Source organism: Boleophthalmus pectinirostris, unplaced genomic scaffold, assembly GCF_026225935.1.
Source record: "Boleophthalmus pectinirostris isolate CB_2022bp ecotype Guang Dong unplaced genomic scaffold, ASM2622593v1 HiC_scaffold_15, whole genome shotgun sequence".
Lineage (NCBI taxonomy): Eukaryota > Metazoa > Chordata > Actinopteri > Gobiiformes > Gobiidae > Boleophthalmus > Boleophthalmus pectinirostris.
Genome location: NW_026571070.1, coordinates 22913490 through 22934798, shown reverse-complemented (window position 1 = coordinate 22934798; position 21309 = coordinate 22913490). Strand labels below are relative to the sequence as shown.

General features: G+C 37.2%; 1 protein-coding gene across 1 annotated transcript in view; it reads left to right on the top strand.

The window, feature by feature from the left end:
- The first annotated feature begins 18847 nt into the window (after positions 1–18847).
- The window catches only part of si:ch211-285f17.1 (sickle tail protein), a 109386-nt gene continuing 106924 nt past the window's right edge, over positions 18848–21309 (top strand). Inside the window, 1 exon segment of the mRNA XM_055150884.1 lies at positions 18848–19196. Coding sequence (XP_055006859.1) covers positions 18905–19196 — 292 coding nt within the window. The 5' untranslated portion in view covers positions 18848–18904.

Genomic DNA, 21309 nt, shown 5'->3' with positions numbered 1-21309 from the left:
TGGTGTTGTCTTTCTAATTATATCACTGTTTAAATTATATTACCCTTTACATTTTTTTTCCTGAAAAGCCATTGGCGCACAACCTGTAACTGATTTGTACACAGATGAATGAGGAGACCACTCTTTGAAGCTGCACTGAGGTCATCTAAGGAGGCTTTAACATTGTTCAGAGCTGTCTCTCTATACAGGACATGGTGAGGGCATATATGTGTGTGTTGTTAATTACTTGTCTCTTAGTCTAATCTGCCTGATCTCAGAGCTGACAACATGGAGTCTGTCTTATTCCCTCTCAGTGATTTGAACGCCTCTGCAGATCAGTCAGAGGATGCAGGTCAGAGCACAGGTCAGGGCTCATAAAGGATGCCTCTGTGTACTGTTGTCACAGTAATAGACCCTTTAACCTCTGCTTGTAAACTTAAGGATGGTTTGTCAGCTTGTTTTGTTGCACGGCACAAGCGGCGTGATTTGGAAGTAAGGGACAAAACAAACAAAACCTAGTGAATAGGTCTAGTTTAGAATTGCACTATAGGTGAAGACTAATCAGTGATCATAATATCTCAAAGATTATAACATAGTACAAGTAATCAAACTACACTTACCTGTTGTAGGTTTTCAAAAGTTTTCAAAATCAGATACTAACTGATACTAAAACTAGTCTCGAAACTAGATATTCATTTGAACAAGTATCACTACTAAAAATGCCACATCAACATGACTGAAACTGACCTTTTTAGAATGATCTTCAGCTATATCAGAACTAGTATAAGACCACATAGACCTTGATGACTGAGGGATTACACAGCTAGAAGATCACAGGGTAATATAAACAAAATAACAATTTAATGTTGAAAATCACACTGTATTATCGAAATGATTTATGTTAATTGGTATTGAGTATTGAGTCTAGTCCATCGTATCAAAATTAAGTTTGAAAGTTTAGTATCATGTACATGAGCCACATGCAACATCAAACGAAGATTTACTTTTCAATACAATATAACAGTTTGGTAGCAGAAAGAATAAAATAATAGCCAGCCAAAACCACACACTTTGATAAAAGTTTATGAACTTTATTATTTTAAATAGGTGTAATTGATAAGCGGATTAATCAATCAGAGAATGGCATGGACCATCTGTGTCCAAAAAAACCAAAAAAACATGGCAGTTTAGGAGTAAGAAAGGAAAATAAAATAAGACAAAGGACAGAGAACATCGCAGATTTCTGGAGAATCAGGCTCCTAAGCATCAAACTGTTACTTATCTTGTGTAGAAGTTTTTTCTTATGAATCATATAAGAATATTTGAGAAGACACGTGCTACATATTAGTGGCTGTGGTTGGCTCAAAGTCAGGACAGAGGTTTTTCACGCTCTATGATCCGATTCCAGAGCTTTCTGGATTCAAACAGAATGTAGGAGGACTGGCTGCTCAGGCAACAAAAGCCCTGCATTAGCCACACAGCACATATCACATTACCCTGGTGGTTTGTTTGTTGTTTATCACTGGGTGTAGCAGCGGGACCAGTGACTTTTGTGGCCTCGCTATGATCATACACTGTCAAGCTGGCATGATAAAGAGCTGTGGACCATTACATTACATCATGATAATCTCCAGAGAGTAAGCAATCCTCAGAACCTAAATGACAAGTCAGATCAGCCTCTTTGCTTGTTTTATTCCCTTTTGATATGCTATCACATTTCCATATTGTGGTTTAAATGGACTTTGAAATCACTTAAATACACAGCCCACGTTCAAACAGTATATGATAACTGCATACAGTGTAAAAAGGCATTTGTTTTAGATCTACAGATGTCTTCACAGTCAGATCTGAACATCTCTCTAAGCATATAATTTATTACCATATTAAGCGCTTCCTGATGGCCAGCACTGTAAAAGAAGCAGCACCCTCTACAACATTCCAATCATTTAGCTTCTCTGTCTCATTTGGAGCTTGTTGTTGGGAAAGGGCTCAGCTGAAGTCGATACCCACAGACCACTGCTGTCACTTTGATGAATGGAGAGGTTCGCAACCAGCAGACAAGTGGGCGCGGACGTATTGCAAAGGATTATGAGAAGAAAATGTATTGAGATGTCCTCGCTCTATTCCAAAATGATGAAACAAAACTTCTTAATTATTAAACAGCAGCTTCAGAAAGTACTCTGGGAGTCTGGGTGGCTCTATCTGTATCATTCTCACAGAAATGAATGCAGTAGCACTTTTGGTAGCTCTTTTTATATTCCTCTGAATGTGTGGGTTAATTTAAGGCTAATCCACACCGCTCCAAGAGTCTGAAGTAAAAACTCGCATCAGCAAAAGTCTAGAGCCAAACTATAATCTGAAGACAAAGGAGTTTTTATTAAGCACTTTTTACAGTGCACCCTACTGTTCTAATCTCTTTTTTTAATCCATGCTTCTTTAAGTTGTTGCCAGGATACATTCAAGCATGAAAGACTGAAATAAGTGAGGTGAAATCAATAGTTTAAAACTATACTATGTAACTTTCTTTTTGAAGTGGTGCCACCTGCTTGTCTCCATAGAGATGTAATTGTGTTGAAGTGTTCTGTTTTATTTTTTAGACCCTGATAACAAGACCCAATATTTTAGATCATAGCAGATTTCATAATCCAGAAATTAGATTATATTATATTTTGGAATTTCTTATCAATGCCAATGCTGTGATTTTTTTTTTCTTGATATTAGCCTGTCTGTTCTCTGTCCATTTTTATATTTGAAGTTTAACAAAATGGTGACAAGCAGAGGAGTTTTCATGCAGAGGTCAGAGAGGTCCACCTCTGTCCACTTCTCTTGTTGACTTTCTTTTAGTCTGACACTGTACCGAGCTGTATCTGTGGACCTGTCTAAAAAAATGACAAAAAGCTGAGTGTGTCTGCTGCACTCTGTTTGAACTCTTATGTCCTGTCTTTATTTCTCACAAAGGAGAGGTGGGAAAAATCCCCACAGTACAGGAATGTTCCTATTCTTAAAATGGATCCCATAATACATGTGTGTCCAGAATTCCACAGTAATTCTTGACAGTGTTGTAGGAGGAATGCTTTAAGCATACTAAAGAAGGATCGTTCAGAAGCATTTAACCATGTTATAACTGACATTTACACACTCAAAGTTGCATTTACAGTGATCTGTGCATGTCTGAGTAATTTTTATTTTACAGACACCAATTCTTGTTTTTACTTTCCCCATATACATGAACATTGTTCTTTACTTGCATCATTCAGTATCAAATAGCTATTTGCAAATCTGGGCATTGTCCAGCTCCCGGGCCACATTGACTCTGACCAGCCCATTTAAGCTAACTTGGAATTACAAAAACATATTTTAGAATTTTGTCTCATGGATGGACTAAAGCTGCATTGCTTTTGTTTTAGAGATTTTTTTTTATTACCTTTTTGTAAGGTAACCTCGCTTTTTCATTGTCATATAGTCATAACATATACTTTTACCAATCTTACCACATTGTCAAAACAATACTATTTAGCCCTTTTTTTTTTTTTTTTTTTTTTTTTTTTTTTGAAAATAAAGAAAACAATTAATATTAGGCTTAAGGATTTTGGCTTGGTCCTTCACAATATTTTCTGTTTCACATGTGGCTCCATGGGAAAAAAATAATTGTCCACCTGCACCCCCTAAACATCCAAAATATAATTTATCTGCTGTAACTATAGCAGATAAAGCATAAGTTGCCTTTAAACAATGAATCATGTAAAACCAGATTATGATGTTTTAGGGATACAAGTATGTGTTAAATGTTTTGTTCAAAATAAATTCTCATCTAAACATATTGATATGATATAACAAAAGCACATTTGTCTCTGTAATGGGAGCTAACCAGAATAATAATGTGTGCATATTTCATCCATGCCTTTCAGATTAGCATGTGAGTGTCAAAGCTAACCTGATCTGAAAGTGTCTGAGGAGCAGCTGCAGGATTATGAGGCAGAGGAAGAGCTGACCCTGATAGCACTTCAAAGCTACACTCAGGACAAGGTGAACGAGAGGAGAGAGACAGGGCACCGCTTTGTTTTGGTTTTGTTGTGCTTAAACCAAAACATCACAAGATATTTCTCCTATCTAGGTACTTTTTAACATTAGCTATTTTAAAATTGTATATTAGTGTTGATAGTAACAAACAGTTCTCCATATGCTTTCATTCCCTTAAACACATCTTTGATAGTTCTGTAGACATTTCCTGAACCATACTTTAAGAAATGGTATTGGCACATAACTTTTCTTGCATATTGCTTGCCATGGAGATGTTATTGCTTAGCCTGGAATATTCCACAGTATGGCATTAAACTAATCTAGCAGATAAGACCCAACCACCAGGTCAAGTTACAGGTCAGATTTGTGCAAAGGCGATCCTGCTCATAGAAAGAACTCATATTTTTGAAGATATTTTTGAGCTATAGAAACAAGCATATAACCGCTTTAGTAGAAATATTACATGAAGCAATATTAGTGTAATTTGAACAAGAACCAAAATAAATTTCACTGAGCACTAGACATAAACACATTATTTTAACTTAGGCTTAAACTCAGATTTCATTTGAAATCTGTGCCCTATAACGTGTGTATAAAGTTCTCCTGGTCTGAACTCCAGCCTAAAACCTCTTCTCCAGAACCGCAGCGGTGTCCAATCAGAGAGGTGACGAGCGCTTGGTTCCAGCCTCCCTCCTCACCCCTCCATCTGCACAACTCTCACCACTTCTCTCCCTCTCAAGTGTCTCTTTAGGGCCTTGGACTTGAATATCCAGGGACTGTGGGTGCTCCGGACTGATACCGGACCTCTCTCCTCTTTGAAGTTCTTTCTACGTCCTAATGAGGATCAGACTCCAGGGTTTTTGGACCAAAGAGCTCACCGTCCTTCTCCACCACCTCCTCTTCTGACCCCCCTCCTTTTCCACTTCTCTCTAAGAGGAGCACTGGACTGGCATATAGAACTGAAAGAGTACTTTTCACTCAATAGTCTTTCATGTGCTCTATACATTTATACTGAAGAACACCTGGCTTTCTATATATTCTCATTGGCATCTTAAGTGGTTCTTGGAACTGTTCTATTCAGATGCAGTGCAATAGGGAAACAAAGTGCAGATTGTCTTTGCATCTAAAAACAATGGGAAGAAAAAGAAAAAGTTTTGAATTTAGCACTACAATAGAAATTACATTGGCATTTCACTAAAATCTTCTCTGCCTTCAAGTGTGCAGTGCTTAGCATACTAATATTTATTAATATGATGTGTGATTATTATGATGGATGCAACGATATCCAAATCTCACGTTATCACATTATCATGTTATGAATCTCATGGTACGATAGTTACTGCAATATTTTGAAGAGGCTAATATAATTGTAAATAAGACACCTTTTTGCTTTTAAAATGCCTTGACAAGATTATGATGTGAATTATTTCTGTCATAATCTCAAGAATTCAACCAAAAAACCTATTTCTTCATGTTGTCTGCACTGAAATGAATCATGGGATATGTAGTTCCCTATATTTATATGATGTTGCTTCTATAAAACTATGCATTTAAGCAAAGAAACTCGATAATTCGATATACTGTGACAGCGCACAATATTATTGCAAGACTTTTGACTATACGATATTTTTGTTATGTTACATCCCTGTTTATTAATATGGGTAAAAAACTATAACTAACTCTATTCTCCTGTTCTTAAATGTTGCATTGCAACACTGGAATTTCACCATTGTGGTACGATTAAAGGTCCAAAAGTTCATTATTTGAATAAACATTAAGGCATGTTAAGCAGCTCTGTCTTTTATAATATTTAGGTTTAGCAGTTGCCTTTTTTTCAAGCCTATGTTTCTTGGCTCAGTATTTACACATACTCCTTATTATGGCATGATTTGTGTCTTAAACCTTAAAATGCTGTACTAGACTTTTTATATCCGTATTTGAGTATGTCCTTTTTCATGTATTATGTCTACTCATCATTATTAGTATAGATGGGAGGTGTCACTTGGGTGCACAGGAAACACACCCAAGGGAGTCTGCGGTCTAGATCTTGAAAGATGCTTCCACAAATTTTATTCAAAGGGTCTGGAGGACAGAGTGAGTCTGATATGGGGTGGGTCTGGATGACCTTTGACCCTGACCCTGAAATAGAAGTCCAATTAAAACCATATGCTGGTAACTAGAGCCCTAAAAAGAAACGTTTGATGAATATGTAGCTCTGAGAAACACCGCTTATATGGGGCGGTGTATTTAGATGGACAGGCCTAAAGTGAGATCTTACAGTTATGTCAGTCAGTGGTTACGGGACACTCCAAAGCTCTATTCATTTTCCCATAAGAAGCTGAAATAGATAGTTGTCAGTTGTGGGAAAATGCTGAAGAGGAGGAAGTATTTTGTGTGTACTTAAGCTGAAGTATGCTGTGACTTCATAATAATATATCAAGTGTATGAAAGAAACTCAAAATTATTGCTTGCATAGAAAAAAAAAATACTGGAATATTTTTGACACTTCCTGCTACTTTAACTGTTTGAGCTTGAAAAAGGTGCACTATGTAACTTTTCTGGGTCTGCCTCTTGCTTATCTCCATGGATATATTATTGCTTTGCTTGGAATATTTCAAAGTGTCTCATTATTATCTTGCATTTTTCAGCTACAGTTACGATATTATCACGATATTCATCTCACGGTACGATATTTATTGCGATATTTTGGACATTTTTGGAGACTTTTTTGCTTTTAAAATACCTTGACAAGATTTTGGTGAGAATTATCTCCTTCATAACCCCAAGAATTCAAGTAAAAATTTCATGTTGTCTGCACTGAAATGAATCATGGGATATGTAGTTTTTGATGTTTATAAGCTGTTGCTACTATATAACCATGCATTTAAGCAAAGGAATGTAATTTGATATATTGTGACAGCCCATGATATTATTGTGAGACTTTTGACAATACAGTATCACGATATTTTGGTTATTATTACATCCCTAATTATTAAATTGTATATTTGTATTCATTCCATGTATTTGCATTTGCATGTGTTGCTTTTTACCACTAAGAAACTAAGCTGAATATTTTGAAATTTACTTTAAAGTTTCCAAGTTTATATAAGCTGATAATAGCAAATAACTTTCTCAGGGGCTGGTAAAGTCTGTTTCACCATTTATTCCAATGGACAAGGCCCTCTCCAGGTTCTATTCCTGTGAGAGTGTGGTGACTGGTATTATAGCTGAGAGGGTGCCATAAAGACCACAGCTCATTATTATGAAGGGCCATTCGAGCCAATGGAGTGAAGCCACTTTGGGTATACCTGCTTCACCCATACAGCTGTAAATAGTCTCACTGAGAAATTGGATTCATTGGATTTTTTGAGACAACAATGTATATTATTTATTTTTTAGAATATTGCAGCTGATTAGAACTTAAATTTGTGGATAAATGCTAAAAATAACACAGGTTAAAGCTGGAGTAAATTGAAATTGAATTACTATTATCATGACTTTTTGCAGTGTTATTATAGTGATAGTCAGTGCTGGATTTAAAGGGACTATATACACACTATTTTCCGATCTATGTTATAATGTTGTTTCTTCATGCAAAAACATACCTGAAGTTGTGTGTTTTTTTGTGTGTTGTGTTTAACACACAAACCCTGCATATTTAGTACTGGTGTAACGATATCCAAGTCTCACGATACAATATCGTCACGGTATGAACCTCACGATATGATATTTATTGCAATATCGTGGGAAAGCTCACGATACGGTGGGGAGGCTCACGATTAGGGATGTAACAATATCCATCTCTCGGTACTCGGATATTTTCATGATACATCTGATGGTACGATATTTATTTAGATATTTTGTGGAGGCTAACAAAACTGTCAATATGTTACTTTTTCCTCTTTAAATTCCTTGACAAGACTTAATCCAAAGACCTAAAGAATTGCTATTTCTTCTTGCAGTCTACACTGAAATGGAGCAAAGGATCATGGTCTCTGTAGTTCCCCCTATCTATATTGCTGCACTATAACTCTTAATTGTGAGATTATTGTGAGAACTTTGACGATACGATATCACAATATTTCGGTTATTGTTACATCCCTAATATCTCTTCTCTCAAACAGAAAACACTTTGTCCCACCTAGTGATGTCATGTGGTAATACAGGAAGTGCTCCACTGTGTTTTTAACTCCAAACACCCTCACTAGAATCGATTGGATGATTTCAGTCCTGGATTTTGAATTGAAAAAGTTCTAGCTGTACAATATCCTTGTTGTAGACTTTTGTTACTTAATTATGCAAATCCACATTCTCCCAAATACCTTTAAATAAATAGAATGTCAGGATTGATCACAACGGACTTTGATCATAACTTATAAACTTTGACTTTATAAGCTCACCCCAACTGCTTATGCAAATCCCTATGTAATTTCCCATCTGAGTGCTCGCCCCAGTCATTTGCAGTGCACCGAGGCAGAGGAGATGCTTATCTAGGAAGTGAGAATTCTCCTTTAATGAAGATCTGTGGAGATATGTGCACGCCTGGTTTGGCCAATCAATCTTTCCTTTACACACACAGGTTATAAAGATGACGCGATTAAACGTTTAGCTGTGAAATTAATGACGGGTTTTAATAGAGTCTGTAAAGCATCGATGAAGTCATACTCTGAAAAAGCTGTGGTGTGGGAATTTCCTGGCCACTGTCCTTCATCATATTTAAATGTCATGTAGTGGTAGTTTTTATGGTAACAGCTTTTAGAGATTGACAGTTCTAGGGCTGAAATGATCCAATCGATTCTAGTGAGGGTGTATGGAGTTTAACAACACAATGGAGCACTTCCTGTATTACCACATGACATCACAAGGTGGAAGAGAGTGTTTTCTGCTGGAGAACAGAAGTCAGGCTAAATATACAGAATTTGTGTGTTTAACATGTTTGAATAAAACAAAACACATCTCCATGTTTTTGATGGGACACAACATTAAAACATAGATCAGAAAATAGCATAATATAGACCCTTTAAATAGATACACATTTAGTAGGGATGTAACAATAACCAAAATATTGTGATATCGTATTGTCAAAGTTCTCACAATAATGTTGTGGACCATCATAATATATCAAATTACAAGTCTCTTTGCTTAAATTAAGAGTTATGGTGCAGCAGTAGCTAAAAAAAAGATAGAGGGAACTACATAGACCATGATCCTTTGCTCCATTTCAGTGTAGACTACATGAAGAAATAACAGTTCCAAGCACTTTTAAGTCTTAGTTCTTTGGATTAAGTCTTGTCAAGGCATTTTAAGAGAAAAAGTAGCATATTCACAGTTTTGTTAGCCTCCACAAAGTATCGCAATAAATATCGTACCGAGAGATTTGGATATCGTTATATCCCTAATCCCTAATCCCTAAATAAATATCGTTCCGTAAGGTTCATACCGTGACGATATCGTATCATGAGACTTGGATATCGTTACTCCCCTAACATTTAGTAAAGATACTAAAAACAAAATCACATTTACAGTACAAATCTGACCATTTTAAAAGATCTTGAGCTTTACCAGAACTAGTGTATGATGATAAGATGGTAACGTAAAGAAAGAACTAATATTTCGTGTTGGAAATGATGGTCTATTGTCTGGTATCGAGTTTATTCCTAATGAAATCAAGTTTGAAATGTAACTATTATGACAAAAGTTTATTGGCAAGCTTGCATATAGACTGGCAAATCTTTGGAGTTAACTTGTACAAATGACATTTTCTTTTCTAAAAGGTCAATACAGAGAAAAGGTTGTAGCTAATTTTGGTCAAATCATTGCACGCGCAGCTAAACAGAAGGGGCTGATGGCTTATTTCTGGTTGAAAGGTACCTGATTAGCTGTGAACACATTTATGATTACATCTTTAAGGGCATTCTGTGAGCGGAGAGTGGCAAGATCCTTCCAAAAAAGAAAAATAGTTGGATTATACCATTATATCACATAGAGTTATATAGGACCTTTATGTGTGTCTTACAAGTGCCCTGGCTCCCTAATGTAATTATGGTTTTGTGCACCTCCAGACATCTTTATTTCAAAATTGTATAAATAATTGAACCATGTATTTTTCTAGGGGTATTTAACTAAAATTCAGGTGAAATTGTACACTGACTTCTTCCCAGATTGTTGCTGCTTTAGAGCCATAAACTCCTCTGTCTTTTTCTCTGTCTCCTCTATCTACAGCCAGCTATCGAACTGAAAATCAATACACCATAAAGAGAATGGAGAAACCTCTTATTTACATCACTTTGAATGGGCAGTGTGGTTTGTCTATGGCCTATTTAAGTCTGTGATATGCTACAGCGTAAGATAAAGAATGCAAGCTCGGTGCACTATCTTGTATGGCGCACAAGCAGGCATTTGAATGGTTGTTATGAATGCAGTCTCATTCATAAGGCCACAGGGGGGCCCCAGAGACAGGCCAGAGGAGCAGAACGCCTCCAAACAGAAGGTGCACTGTTGAATGTATGCTCTTGTTTTTCTTGGTAAGCTGACTGGCACAAGACTGATGTATTTGGTTACCTTTGCAGGAATTGCCCTGGTAGCAAGTTAAAGGGGCTGCACCCATTTGTTTTCCATGTAATAGCCTAAAATAGAGTTTGTTTGCCTTTATACACATATAGTGTAAATGATCAAGAAAGAGCTTTTACCTTCCACAAACCAGGAAGTGCACCATTAGCATGCTAGCTGTTGTTAGCATCATTGTGGTGGCAAAACTCCACAGCACTGACCATTTCTCCGTGACTGACATTTCTAAGACATCGCTGTTAAGTTTTAAAGGACCATGTTACTTCATTTTCTGATCAAAGTTATAATATTGTTTCCTCAGCAAAAGCCTGGAGTTTTGTGTTTCATTCACACACATTTAATACACAGATCCGTCATATTTAGGCGGACTTCTTCTCTCAAACACCTTGTGATGTCATGTGGTATGAGAAGCAAAGGTGGAACCAAGTCGTTGTTTTGCAAGTCTCAAGTAAGTCTCAAGTGTTTGACCTCAAGTCCGAGTCAAGTCCCAAGTCAAATACAGGCAAGTCCAAGTCAAGTCTCGAGTCAATGGCCCATAAGTTCTAGTCAAGTCCAAGTCATCTGCTTTGAGCTATGCTTGAGTCATTTCAAGTCTTTAAACCAAAGTACCAAATACAGCTTAGATTTTTGCAATTTACATGAATTCTAAACTAAATTGTACTTAAAAAGTCATAGTATATTTATATATGAGTATTTATAGAGTACATAAGAGTTGTAGAAATGTTTTTTTTTTCTTTGTAAATGTTTTGACAAGATCTTAGTGTGACTCATTATAGTCAGAATAGAAAGAATTTAGATTTGAAAATGCTTCTCAAGTCTTTTCAATTTACAGGCCTCAAGTCCCAGTCAAGCCCCAAGTCTTAGACTATTTTATCAAGTCAAGTCTCAAGTCCTAAAAATAATGACTCAAGTCTGACTCAAGTCTAAGTCGCGACTTGCAAGTCCCCACCTCTGATGAGAAGTGCTCCAAAGTCCATACACTTTCACAAGAATCATTTAGATTATTTCAGCCCTGGAATTGCCAATCTCGACTGAACTAAACGTAAAATGTAGCTGATAACTTGAAAACTGCTGCTTCATGAAATCACAAGGTGGAGCAGAGCATTTTGAGCTTTGAAGATGTAGACAGACTTATAATAAAGGATTACTCAATATGTGTGAATGAAACAAAACACAACTCCAGGTATGTTTTTCAGGAGGTAACAGCTTTATAACATAGATAAACAATCTAGCGTAATATAGGGCCGTTAAGGAAAATACTTTGTTTAAGATGTACTTTCTTTCTTAATTATTTCATTTTGTTATATTAACTATGAGGAAGGTTGTAATTTTGACCTGTTATTGTTTGTAATACACCATTGTTATGTAAATTAACAGACAGCAGTTGGTACTTGATCTCATGCTATTTGAAAATTGGGACACATTTCAATAACCGGTGGGTGGAATATGTAAAACACTTTTGAAAAAATGTGGATCACATACTTTTAATTGTATAGATTTTTGAATGCCGTGAGATGCTTATAGCTACATGTGTTTTGACAAGTTTGTGAATATAGTTATTAGCTTTACGATCTTAAACCAGGTCTCCAAAACACTGTAACACATCCTGACATGCCCCCCTCTGTAATGACAGTGCTGACAGTGTTTAGTGTTTGTTTTGGAGATGTGTAATGATAATCACAGTGACACAGTGCTCCTGAATGCACCGCTGTGACCTGCTGAAAGACTGGCACATACACAGGACATGCCCATTTAGGCCAGACTACAATTTAACCTTTACAGACTTACTGTTGATAAAGCAGAGGGGGAGATTAAGGCACAGTTTGTATTAGGGTTACTTGATTATGGATTAAATGATTATGATAATTATTTGGGTCATAGGGTTAGGGTTCATTTATTGTTTATATGTAGTTAAAGGCTTTATACCAGATTTAAACACGTTATTAATACCATGCAAGTGTTAATTCAAATACTGACTGGGTGGAATGTGTTTTTTCTGTTTAACCGCACAGATGGTTTGGTAAAGCTGGGGTTAGAATTTTTTAGAATAGTCACTGCCAGTTGTTTCCATAAGGTTGAATGAATATGTCCTTGAATGAATAACGTGCTTGGTAGTTGTTTCCTCACGGTTTTCATTTGCAAAAATCCCTTAAAAAATATGTATATAGTATTTTCCGTAGTATCCACTTCTTGTTTACACAACAAATGTACATGATAGAAAGGAAGCACAGTTTGTTGACTTGAGTTCTGAATTGAGAAAAAAAAAATCAGAAGTTCTTTTCTTGAGGCTCCCTAAAAACTCTCAGATGAAATATTGATCGTTTGCCGAGCTGAGAAATGGTTAGGCTGTGTTTGACTGTAGCCTGGTTCACTAATCCACTTTGGAAGGTTCTGTTTGAAATCATGTTGGAGTGGATTAAAGAGACTCGTTCTTCCTGCAGTAATGTATCAGAGTAAGCTAACCTGCCACTGGAGTGATGGAGCAACTACACAGTACAAGTTACTGAAAAGAGGAGTAATAGTAGTAAATCACATCACTCTGTATAATTGGTAGTAGTTACGTAGCGCATCTAACAAACTAAGAAGTAGTAGTAGTAGTAGTAGTAGTAGTAGTAGTAGTAGTAGTAGTAGTAGTAGTAGTAGTAGTAGTAATAGTAGTAGTAGTCGCAGTCACAGTAACATTTTCAGACTCTCACTTTGAAATTTCAACTTCAATATTTTTTGTTATTCTGCTGTTACTCTTACATCACTGCAATTTCACCACTGTTCAAATAACAGTTCTTTTATCTTACTTCTTATCTTATTTTTGTTCCAAATTGTTGTGGGCCAAACAGAAAGGCAAAAATGTTATTTAACAAAGGCTTAAATTCAGCAAATTATTAACAGAAAGCAGGGTCCAACTGGGATAACTTAAATCAAACTGAACAGAACAGAACTAATCCAACAAGACAAAGAACAGGGGTGTTTAAATATATGAGGGCCAACTAAAATTGAACACAAGAGGGGGGAATTACACAAAATAATGAACTAAAACTACTAACTTAATCAAAGTAACAAAAAGGCAAAAATAAATATAATACAGAAAATAATAAGTGATAATAAAGTGACCTTAAACAAACTAGACAAACTAACTTAGTTAAACTCACTAAATGTTGCTCCCTCCTTTTGGTGTGGACGGTCTCTGCCAGGGGTCCTTTGTCTGGCCACTCAAGTGTAAGTGATAATTCAGACTTAAATTAACAAAAATGTGTGCGCTCAAATTAGAATGCAAGTCTAAATAAAGGAATTAAATTAAACTATGTGTCTTGTAATTAACTTAATGGAAATTAAATGAAATAATACTAACACTGTGGAGTGGTGGCAGAGGTATCCACCACACAAATCTATTTTTTTTAAACATAATTTCAAATGTCTCACAGCTACTACTTCTTCCTTCTGTTCGTCTCATATGACTTAGTGTTCTTCTCATACTTGAACCAGATTGAGGGTCTGATATTGAGTCAAAGCTCCAGTTAGGGTGAGTCATGCTGTAGCTAGAGGGCGTGCTGTCTTCAGTGGTATGTAATGAAACAACCAACCCCTGGGGCTCTGAAAAACAAACTCTTCTTAATCCTGAGCAGAGGTACACAGTGCACCCCTCCCCCACAGGACATCCCAGATCCCCTTAGCCCTGTGCCAACTTGGCCTTTGTGTGATGACCATGAGTCAGTGGGTAAAACAAGGCTGTGTTTGTCTGAGGTTTCCGTGTACATATGGGTTGTAATTGAGTACAGTTGAAAGCAATACTGCACATCTTGTTTCAGTATTATGGGTCACATCCATAGAATAGAGATGGCAATGTGGCATTTTACCCCAGATGCCCTACCTGTCACATATGTTTACTGTATTGGCCAATGTTTGTAAAATCTGTGTCAGTGAGAGGAAAAGTTGAACTGCCAACCCTCTGACTGACTGTTTTTCGTTCTCTCCGTCAACAAAATAGTTCAGTGTTTGTAGGAATATTATATTCTTCCATTCTGTTTTGTCATAACAGCTTACATCTCCATGGCGACACTCAGTTGGTAGACCCTCCACCAGAAAAGTAACATAGCGCACCTTTAAAGGGCCCATATTACGCTATTTTCTAATTTATGTTATAATGTTGGTTCTTAATCAAAAACACACCTGGAGTTGTGTTTTGTTTCATTCACACATGTTTAACACACAACCCCAGTATATTTAAGACGTGTTCTTCTCTCAAATGGGAAACACCTGTTCCAACTTGTGATGTCATTTGGCAATACAGGAAGTGCTCCACTTTGTTTTTAATCTCCATGCACCTTCACTAGAATCATTTGGATGATTTCAGTTCTGCCAATCTCTAATGAACTAAAAGTAAAAGGCAGCCATTAACATGAAAACTACCACTACATGACATCACAAGGTGATACTGAGCATTTTGAGCTTTGGGGGATGTAGACAGACTAATAATAAAGGATTGCTCAAACATGTGTGAATGAAACAAAAGACAATTTAAGGTATGCTTGTGATGAGGTAACAACATTCTAACATGGCTTTAAGCTCACAAGACTCAAACTTGCGTAATATGGGATCTTTATTGAGACATTTACACAATATAATTTTTTGTAACTCTCATTTCAGCTGAATAATAGATAACCATATGATTTCCAGGTGTATTCAAGAAGTAAAAATAAGAGAATATTCATTTTTGATTCTTTATAAAAACATAAACATTTCCAGTAGCATAGCAGCATTACCTTATATTCTCATTCAAAACAACTTGCTCTCCCCTCACTCTACTCTTAACCACCTTCGGCTTCAACATAATGAATTCTAAGTGAGTTGTTTATAACCTGTGCCCCTAGTGTAGAAACAACCCTGAGACCCAAGCGTCACTTAATTAGTGAAATACCAGAGAGGCACTCAGACAACCCTGGCTGCATGCCTTCTTTACCTCCTATAGTCAACCCCTCCTCCACTTTATCATGCATGCACTTATACATCTCTATCCCAAAATGCCCACCCCTAAAATCAAGTTAATGCTCTCCATTACTCCGTCCGTTTCTATTACCCGAGCTAACATCTCTACTTTGACATTGTGGTGTATTGTTTCATACCACAAGTTTTGAAGTGCAAATGAAGTCCATGCCCTGCTCCTCTGCTGACAAGGGGCTCATTATTCGATATATATTTTTCTTATGATGCATCACGGCTTAATTAGGAAACTGAAATTATATCTGTCCCCTAAATGCTATGTTATTTAACTGCTTTGAAGCTAGTCTTTTCTGTTTGTCCTATACTGTTGGGTTTGCGGCGGGCTGGGAGGCACAGATCCCACAAGGCTTTCATTTGCTTCCAATACACACACATGCTAACATACACTAAACCCATAGAATTATACACAACACTGTATCCCTCCGAGCATTTTTTTTTTCTCTCTCGTGGTCAGTCCCTATTTAGACTTGACGTAATCTGCCACTTGTACTATCTGGTAAACACAGCAAAATGCGATCAAAGCCATGACGCAAAATCATAATCTCACATTTAATCTGATGCTAATATCATAATATTAAAAATCCAAATATATTCAACGTCATGTAATCTACGTGGGTTCTATTCCCTCTCCAGATTTTGTCTGTGAATATTTCATTGGTGAGTAAAATATGTAGGTCAATCTGATTTATGGAATGTTGAGATTTGATTAAAATTGTATATTGTCAGGGATGTTGTCATGTCATGAAAATGGGGGCGGGTTGACATACAATATTTTTAACTATTTTATTCTTATTATAACTATTTGTTCTTATTGTTATCTGTGCTGCTGTTGACCTGGACCTGAGTGCATTGTTTCGTTTCTGTGTATTTTTTATACTGGAATGACAAATAAATTTGATTCTATTGATTCTATTGTATAAGGGTTTAGTAGTCTATAAGGCATCTTTGGGTATTCGGAAGAGGCAACTGATTATATTTTGTATTTCTAATATCAAAACAAGATACTAATTTGAGCATATAGCGATACCAAAAAAGTTACATTCACAAGACAGAAATGGACCTTTTCTGAATAGTTTTAGAACGATCTTGAGCTGTTTCAGATCAAGTATAAAACTACATAGAGTTGTATACGCCCATGGACTATGGAATTATTGCACAACTGAGGGATTACGCAGATATAAAACCACATAATAATAATAAAAAAGAAAGTCTTCTGATTTCATGTTGAAAATCTAATTCTATTGTCTAAAGAAAGAGTGTTTTTTTATTAGGTTTTGAGTGTCAAGTATGCCTTAGTATCAAAATTCAGATTGAAATGTTATTATTGTGATGACACTAACATAATGCAGCTACCATGAATAACTCCTGCAACTCTTTTATATCTATTTTGTACAGAGATGTCCCGTGCCAGTGTCTAACCCCGGTGGACTGTTACGCTTTTATGACACATCGCCTGGACACTGTTGATCCTTTGCTTTTGCTGTAATCCATTTTGTAGTGTGAAGTCAGTGAGCACGCCATGGTATTCTCTTTGGTCACATGTCTGTTTGCCCATCATATCGTGCACGTGGGGCGGCAGACTCGATATGGGCCAGCGTGTCAAATGACCTGTCTGCAAAGTGAATCAATCCAATCAGTTTATCACATAGGGCAGTGGGGTGGTTGTAGTAGTGTCTGTGTAAATATACTATGAGAATGTAATTTCAACATCTGGTGTTAGGATGAAGGTATGGATGTTCAATGCATTTTGAATTTAGTGACAGTAAGTAGGATTAAAAATTATTGACAAGCAGTTAAAGAATTAATAGTACTATGAGTATTGACTGTATTGGATTCTCCTATATCTTAACTGTCACTCTGGCTCTCAAGAATTGGTCACTGACATTACAGCTCAGAAGCAATGTTAAAATTTGCTTATATGTAATTTTTCTGGTGGGTCTGCCTCTTTCACCTGCTCGTCTCCATGGAGATGTTATTGCTTTGCTTGGAATGTTCCGCATATGGCATTTAACTTACTTATTGTGTATTTTTCTGTTATCAAAATTACCTGAAAAACATGCATTCTTACTGGAAGTGGGCTCACCTCTCCACAGATATGACCTTTTACTTGGCTTAGTGGCATCACCTGCATGTTTACGTGTGAGATATACAATTAATGCCATACTGTGGGATATTCTAAGTAGCAGACCGTCTAACAGAAAAGTTATATAGTACAAAAAAACTTCACTAAACCAAACCTAAACAACTGTGTAAACCTGTATTCTAAGTAGCTACACCATTGTATTTGACTCAGTCTTGCGTTAGAGTAATTGCTTTCCTTGTCATCCTTTCTGCACATGTCAGAAAACCATTCCAAGAGTGTTTCAAAGAACAAAAGTAGATCTGTTCTGGAGGCGAAACTGTCAAAAGCCAACTGGAGTGATCACTTGTTTTAAGCCTGTCTCCTCCAATCCACAGCGAAAGGCTTTGGCACTGCACATCTCTACACCAGCGCTCCCTCCTCTCTGCTCTTTAATTCTCTGTAAATTCCACCACACAGTCAGGCTTTGGTGTGTGTGTGTGCTTTCTCTGCGTGTAGTCGGCTGAACATCTCCACATGTGAACCGAGGCAAGCATGGGAGAAGTGGCCGGAGAGAAGCAAAGGAAAAAACATATATATAGACCGAGGAGTTGAAGCCAGCGATTGTATGAGAGGTTTTACTGATGACGTGAGGGAGAGGAGCGCGCACATCTGGAACGCTTCGCACATCTGCACCTGAAGAAGACAAGCTTTCTCTTGCTATAAAGCCTCCCCCGGCACTTTCGTTTTTTTTTTCTTTTTTTCCGTTTTACCTCACAGGCTGTAAATCTTTTCCTCTCTGCTCTCCTGGTTACCCGCTGAGCATCAAGCGTGGAACAGCGACCCGAAAAAGAGAAGACTGCACGCGATTCTGGCAACGAAATGGAATTATTTGATCTCAGAAGTTGACAAGATGATTGAGACCCCGTGCTTCCAAGTGTTTACGTGAATTGGAGTTACAATGTTGAGTTCTGACAAGGAATCTGCTGACTGGGGAAGTTTTTAAGTCTTGTCACTCCACAGGTCTGTCCCACTTCTCAAAACACACCTACTGTTTGCTTTGGAGGATGAGCTCAACAGGCTGAACCAGAGCAGAGGTACACCTTTGAAGCTTCTATTAACCCCCTTGACTTCCCAAAAAGGTCCCTCCCCCCCTTCCACTTTCAAGTCTTCCAGTCTACCTGCGCTAGTCACAACACGCTGTTAACCGTAAGAGCACCCACGTCAAGCAAGCTGGAGCACCCTTGGGAGACACAGAGGGGGCTTTAGTGTGCGCAATCAGGGATGTCAAAAGCTTCCAGGCTGGTCAGACCCCACTCCAAGCTGCCGTCTCCGAGGAAGGAATGCCCCGGAACGGCCAGTCGATCGCGGGTGGGGGAGAAGCTGATGAGGGCAGGTAGCGATGGGACTGCGAACAGGCAAAAGTCGCTGACCGTTGCCGTGACGATGGACAAGGGGCAATGTGAGAGTGAGATCCAAGCATCCAGTCAGGAGGAGAGGAGAGAGGACATGACAGTTCCAAAGAGCAAGATCAGTCCACCAAAAGTGTCCAGTCAGCATGGAGGCACCTCTAACAGTAAGTCATATTTTTCCCAGAATAACTAATGTTGTGTCATCAAAAATTAAGTTAATATTTTGAGAATTTGTGCAACTATCTTGTCATGACTGTCAAATTTGAGGAAGTTGTTATGTTGTATGCATTGTTTTCATTGGAATTAGTTCAAGAATGAGAATTTATCATTCATTATGCAGTATATTAGATAGAACACTACATTTTTTGGGGTCAGTATTTATCATAAGGACTTTTTCTTTGTACTAGCGAGGAACGTTTTGGTATTTTTCTATATTATGATAAGATTTGAGCTGTAGAGGGGTTGAATAAATAATGAAAATAAATAAAGTGATTTATTCTGCTATATATTTATTTATCGCAGTTCCTGTTTTTGTAGCTATTACATTTAGAATACGTTTGGGCATAACCCGCTTGTGGGGTCAAAATGTGTTATCATGACAAGCCTTATTGGAATCATTACAACTTGCATAATTTATCCTTGCCAATTACACTTGTTCTTTAGCAATAGAATTAAGTTGTCATTCAAAATAGCAAAAATTATACAGGTTTTTTGAGTGGTTAAATGATTGAATGGTGTGTTGTTGCCTCAAAAACCAGTGGTACTGACAGATATGTTGTGTGTGTTGGCCTAGTTGTAACTTTTCATAGAGACCATTTGTAAGAGCTTTCAAAGTTGTTTACATATTGGGTACCATTTTTCCTCTGGTCAAGTTTCATTGTTTGCACCATCTTTTGTTAAAAAGGCTCAAGGATTTTGGTGCAATTATATAATCACAAAGCATTTCCATTAGATTGCATAAAAATAAACCAATATTCAGTTCACATTACAAATCTCATTCAACAATAAGCACACTGATTAATGCAAGATTCACATGTACTTCTAAACAGGATAAAACATATTTTTTTATACAGCTCCAAGGGAGATGTTTGTTAAAGGTCCTATATTACACAAAATTGACTCATCTGAGCTTTAAGCCATGTTAGACTTTTGTTACCTAATCAAAAACATACCTGGAGTTGTGCTTTGTTTCATTTACACGTTTGAGTAACTCTTTATTATTAATCTGTCTACATCGCCAAAGCTCAAAATGCTCTGTTCCACCTTGTGATGTCATGAAGCAGAATGTTTTTCGTGAAGGTGTATGGCATTAAAAGACACACTGGAGCAATTCCTCTATTACCACATGACATCACAAGGTGTTCCATATGTGTTTTCAATTTGAGAAGAACTTATTTAATATGCAGGGCGTGTATGTGATAAATATGTGACAATGAAACAAAACACAAGTCTGGGTGTGTTTTTGATAACAAAACAAGATTATAACATAGATCAGTAGATTGAGTAATATAGGCCCTTTAATAATGACGATTCCAGTTACTATTTTAAATTCCGCTGCAAAATAATCTTACCGTATTAACCATTTTATCACTTCCTAGCATCTTGTGTTTACAAAATTCTGTCTATATCCGTCAACATAAATCTTTGTCAGTTCTTGTTAGCTTTGGGTTCAGTGTTGTGCAACCCCTTGTATACTTAGGCACTTGCAATACCTTTATAGCCTTGTCAGAAGCTTAAATTTGTTTGCCAAGCATCAATTGACAAGTTGTTGCAGCAACCCCCGGTATTCATGTGAATAATTCATCAAATGGATCTAAGTAGGTTGTGCTAAAAATTTAGGACATCCCACAGTCTCCTTTGTGGTCTGGTGCAACCTGATTAAGATATTTGTGAACAAGAGGCGGAAAAAAGACCCCCTTTACTTGTCACCAAATTCCAAACTCAGCAGGGTGCCACCATTCAAGTGACACTTCCCCAAACCACAAGAGGGTAACTCCAAAAAGATTACACGAAATATTGCAGAAATACTTCTATAGTAGCTGGACTATGATAGACTGTCTTTTTAATAAAACATTCTAGCTCTCAATTCACTTTCAAGGCGAGTTTGTAAGTGTAGTCCGTAGTAGGGGGTGAGTTAAGTGAAAGAGTGACAGAAGGAGGTCAGGAATGCGAGCGTTGCATGCTGGGAAATCAACAGGTCTGGGGTAGTGTCTGTGTGTGTAGCCCCCTCCCTCCAGTAAAGACAGGTTAGGGGTTATGAGAGGGCAGGCTCCTACT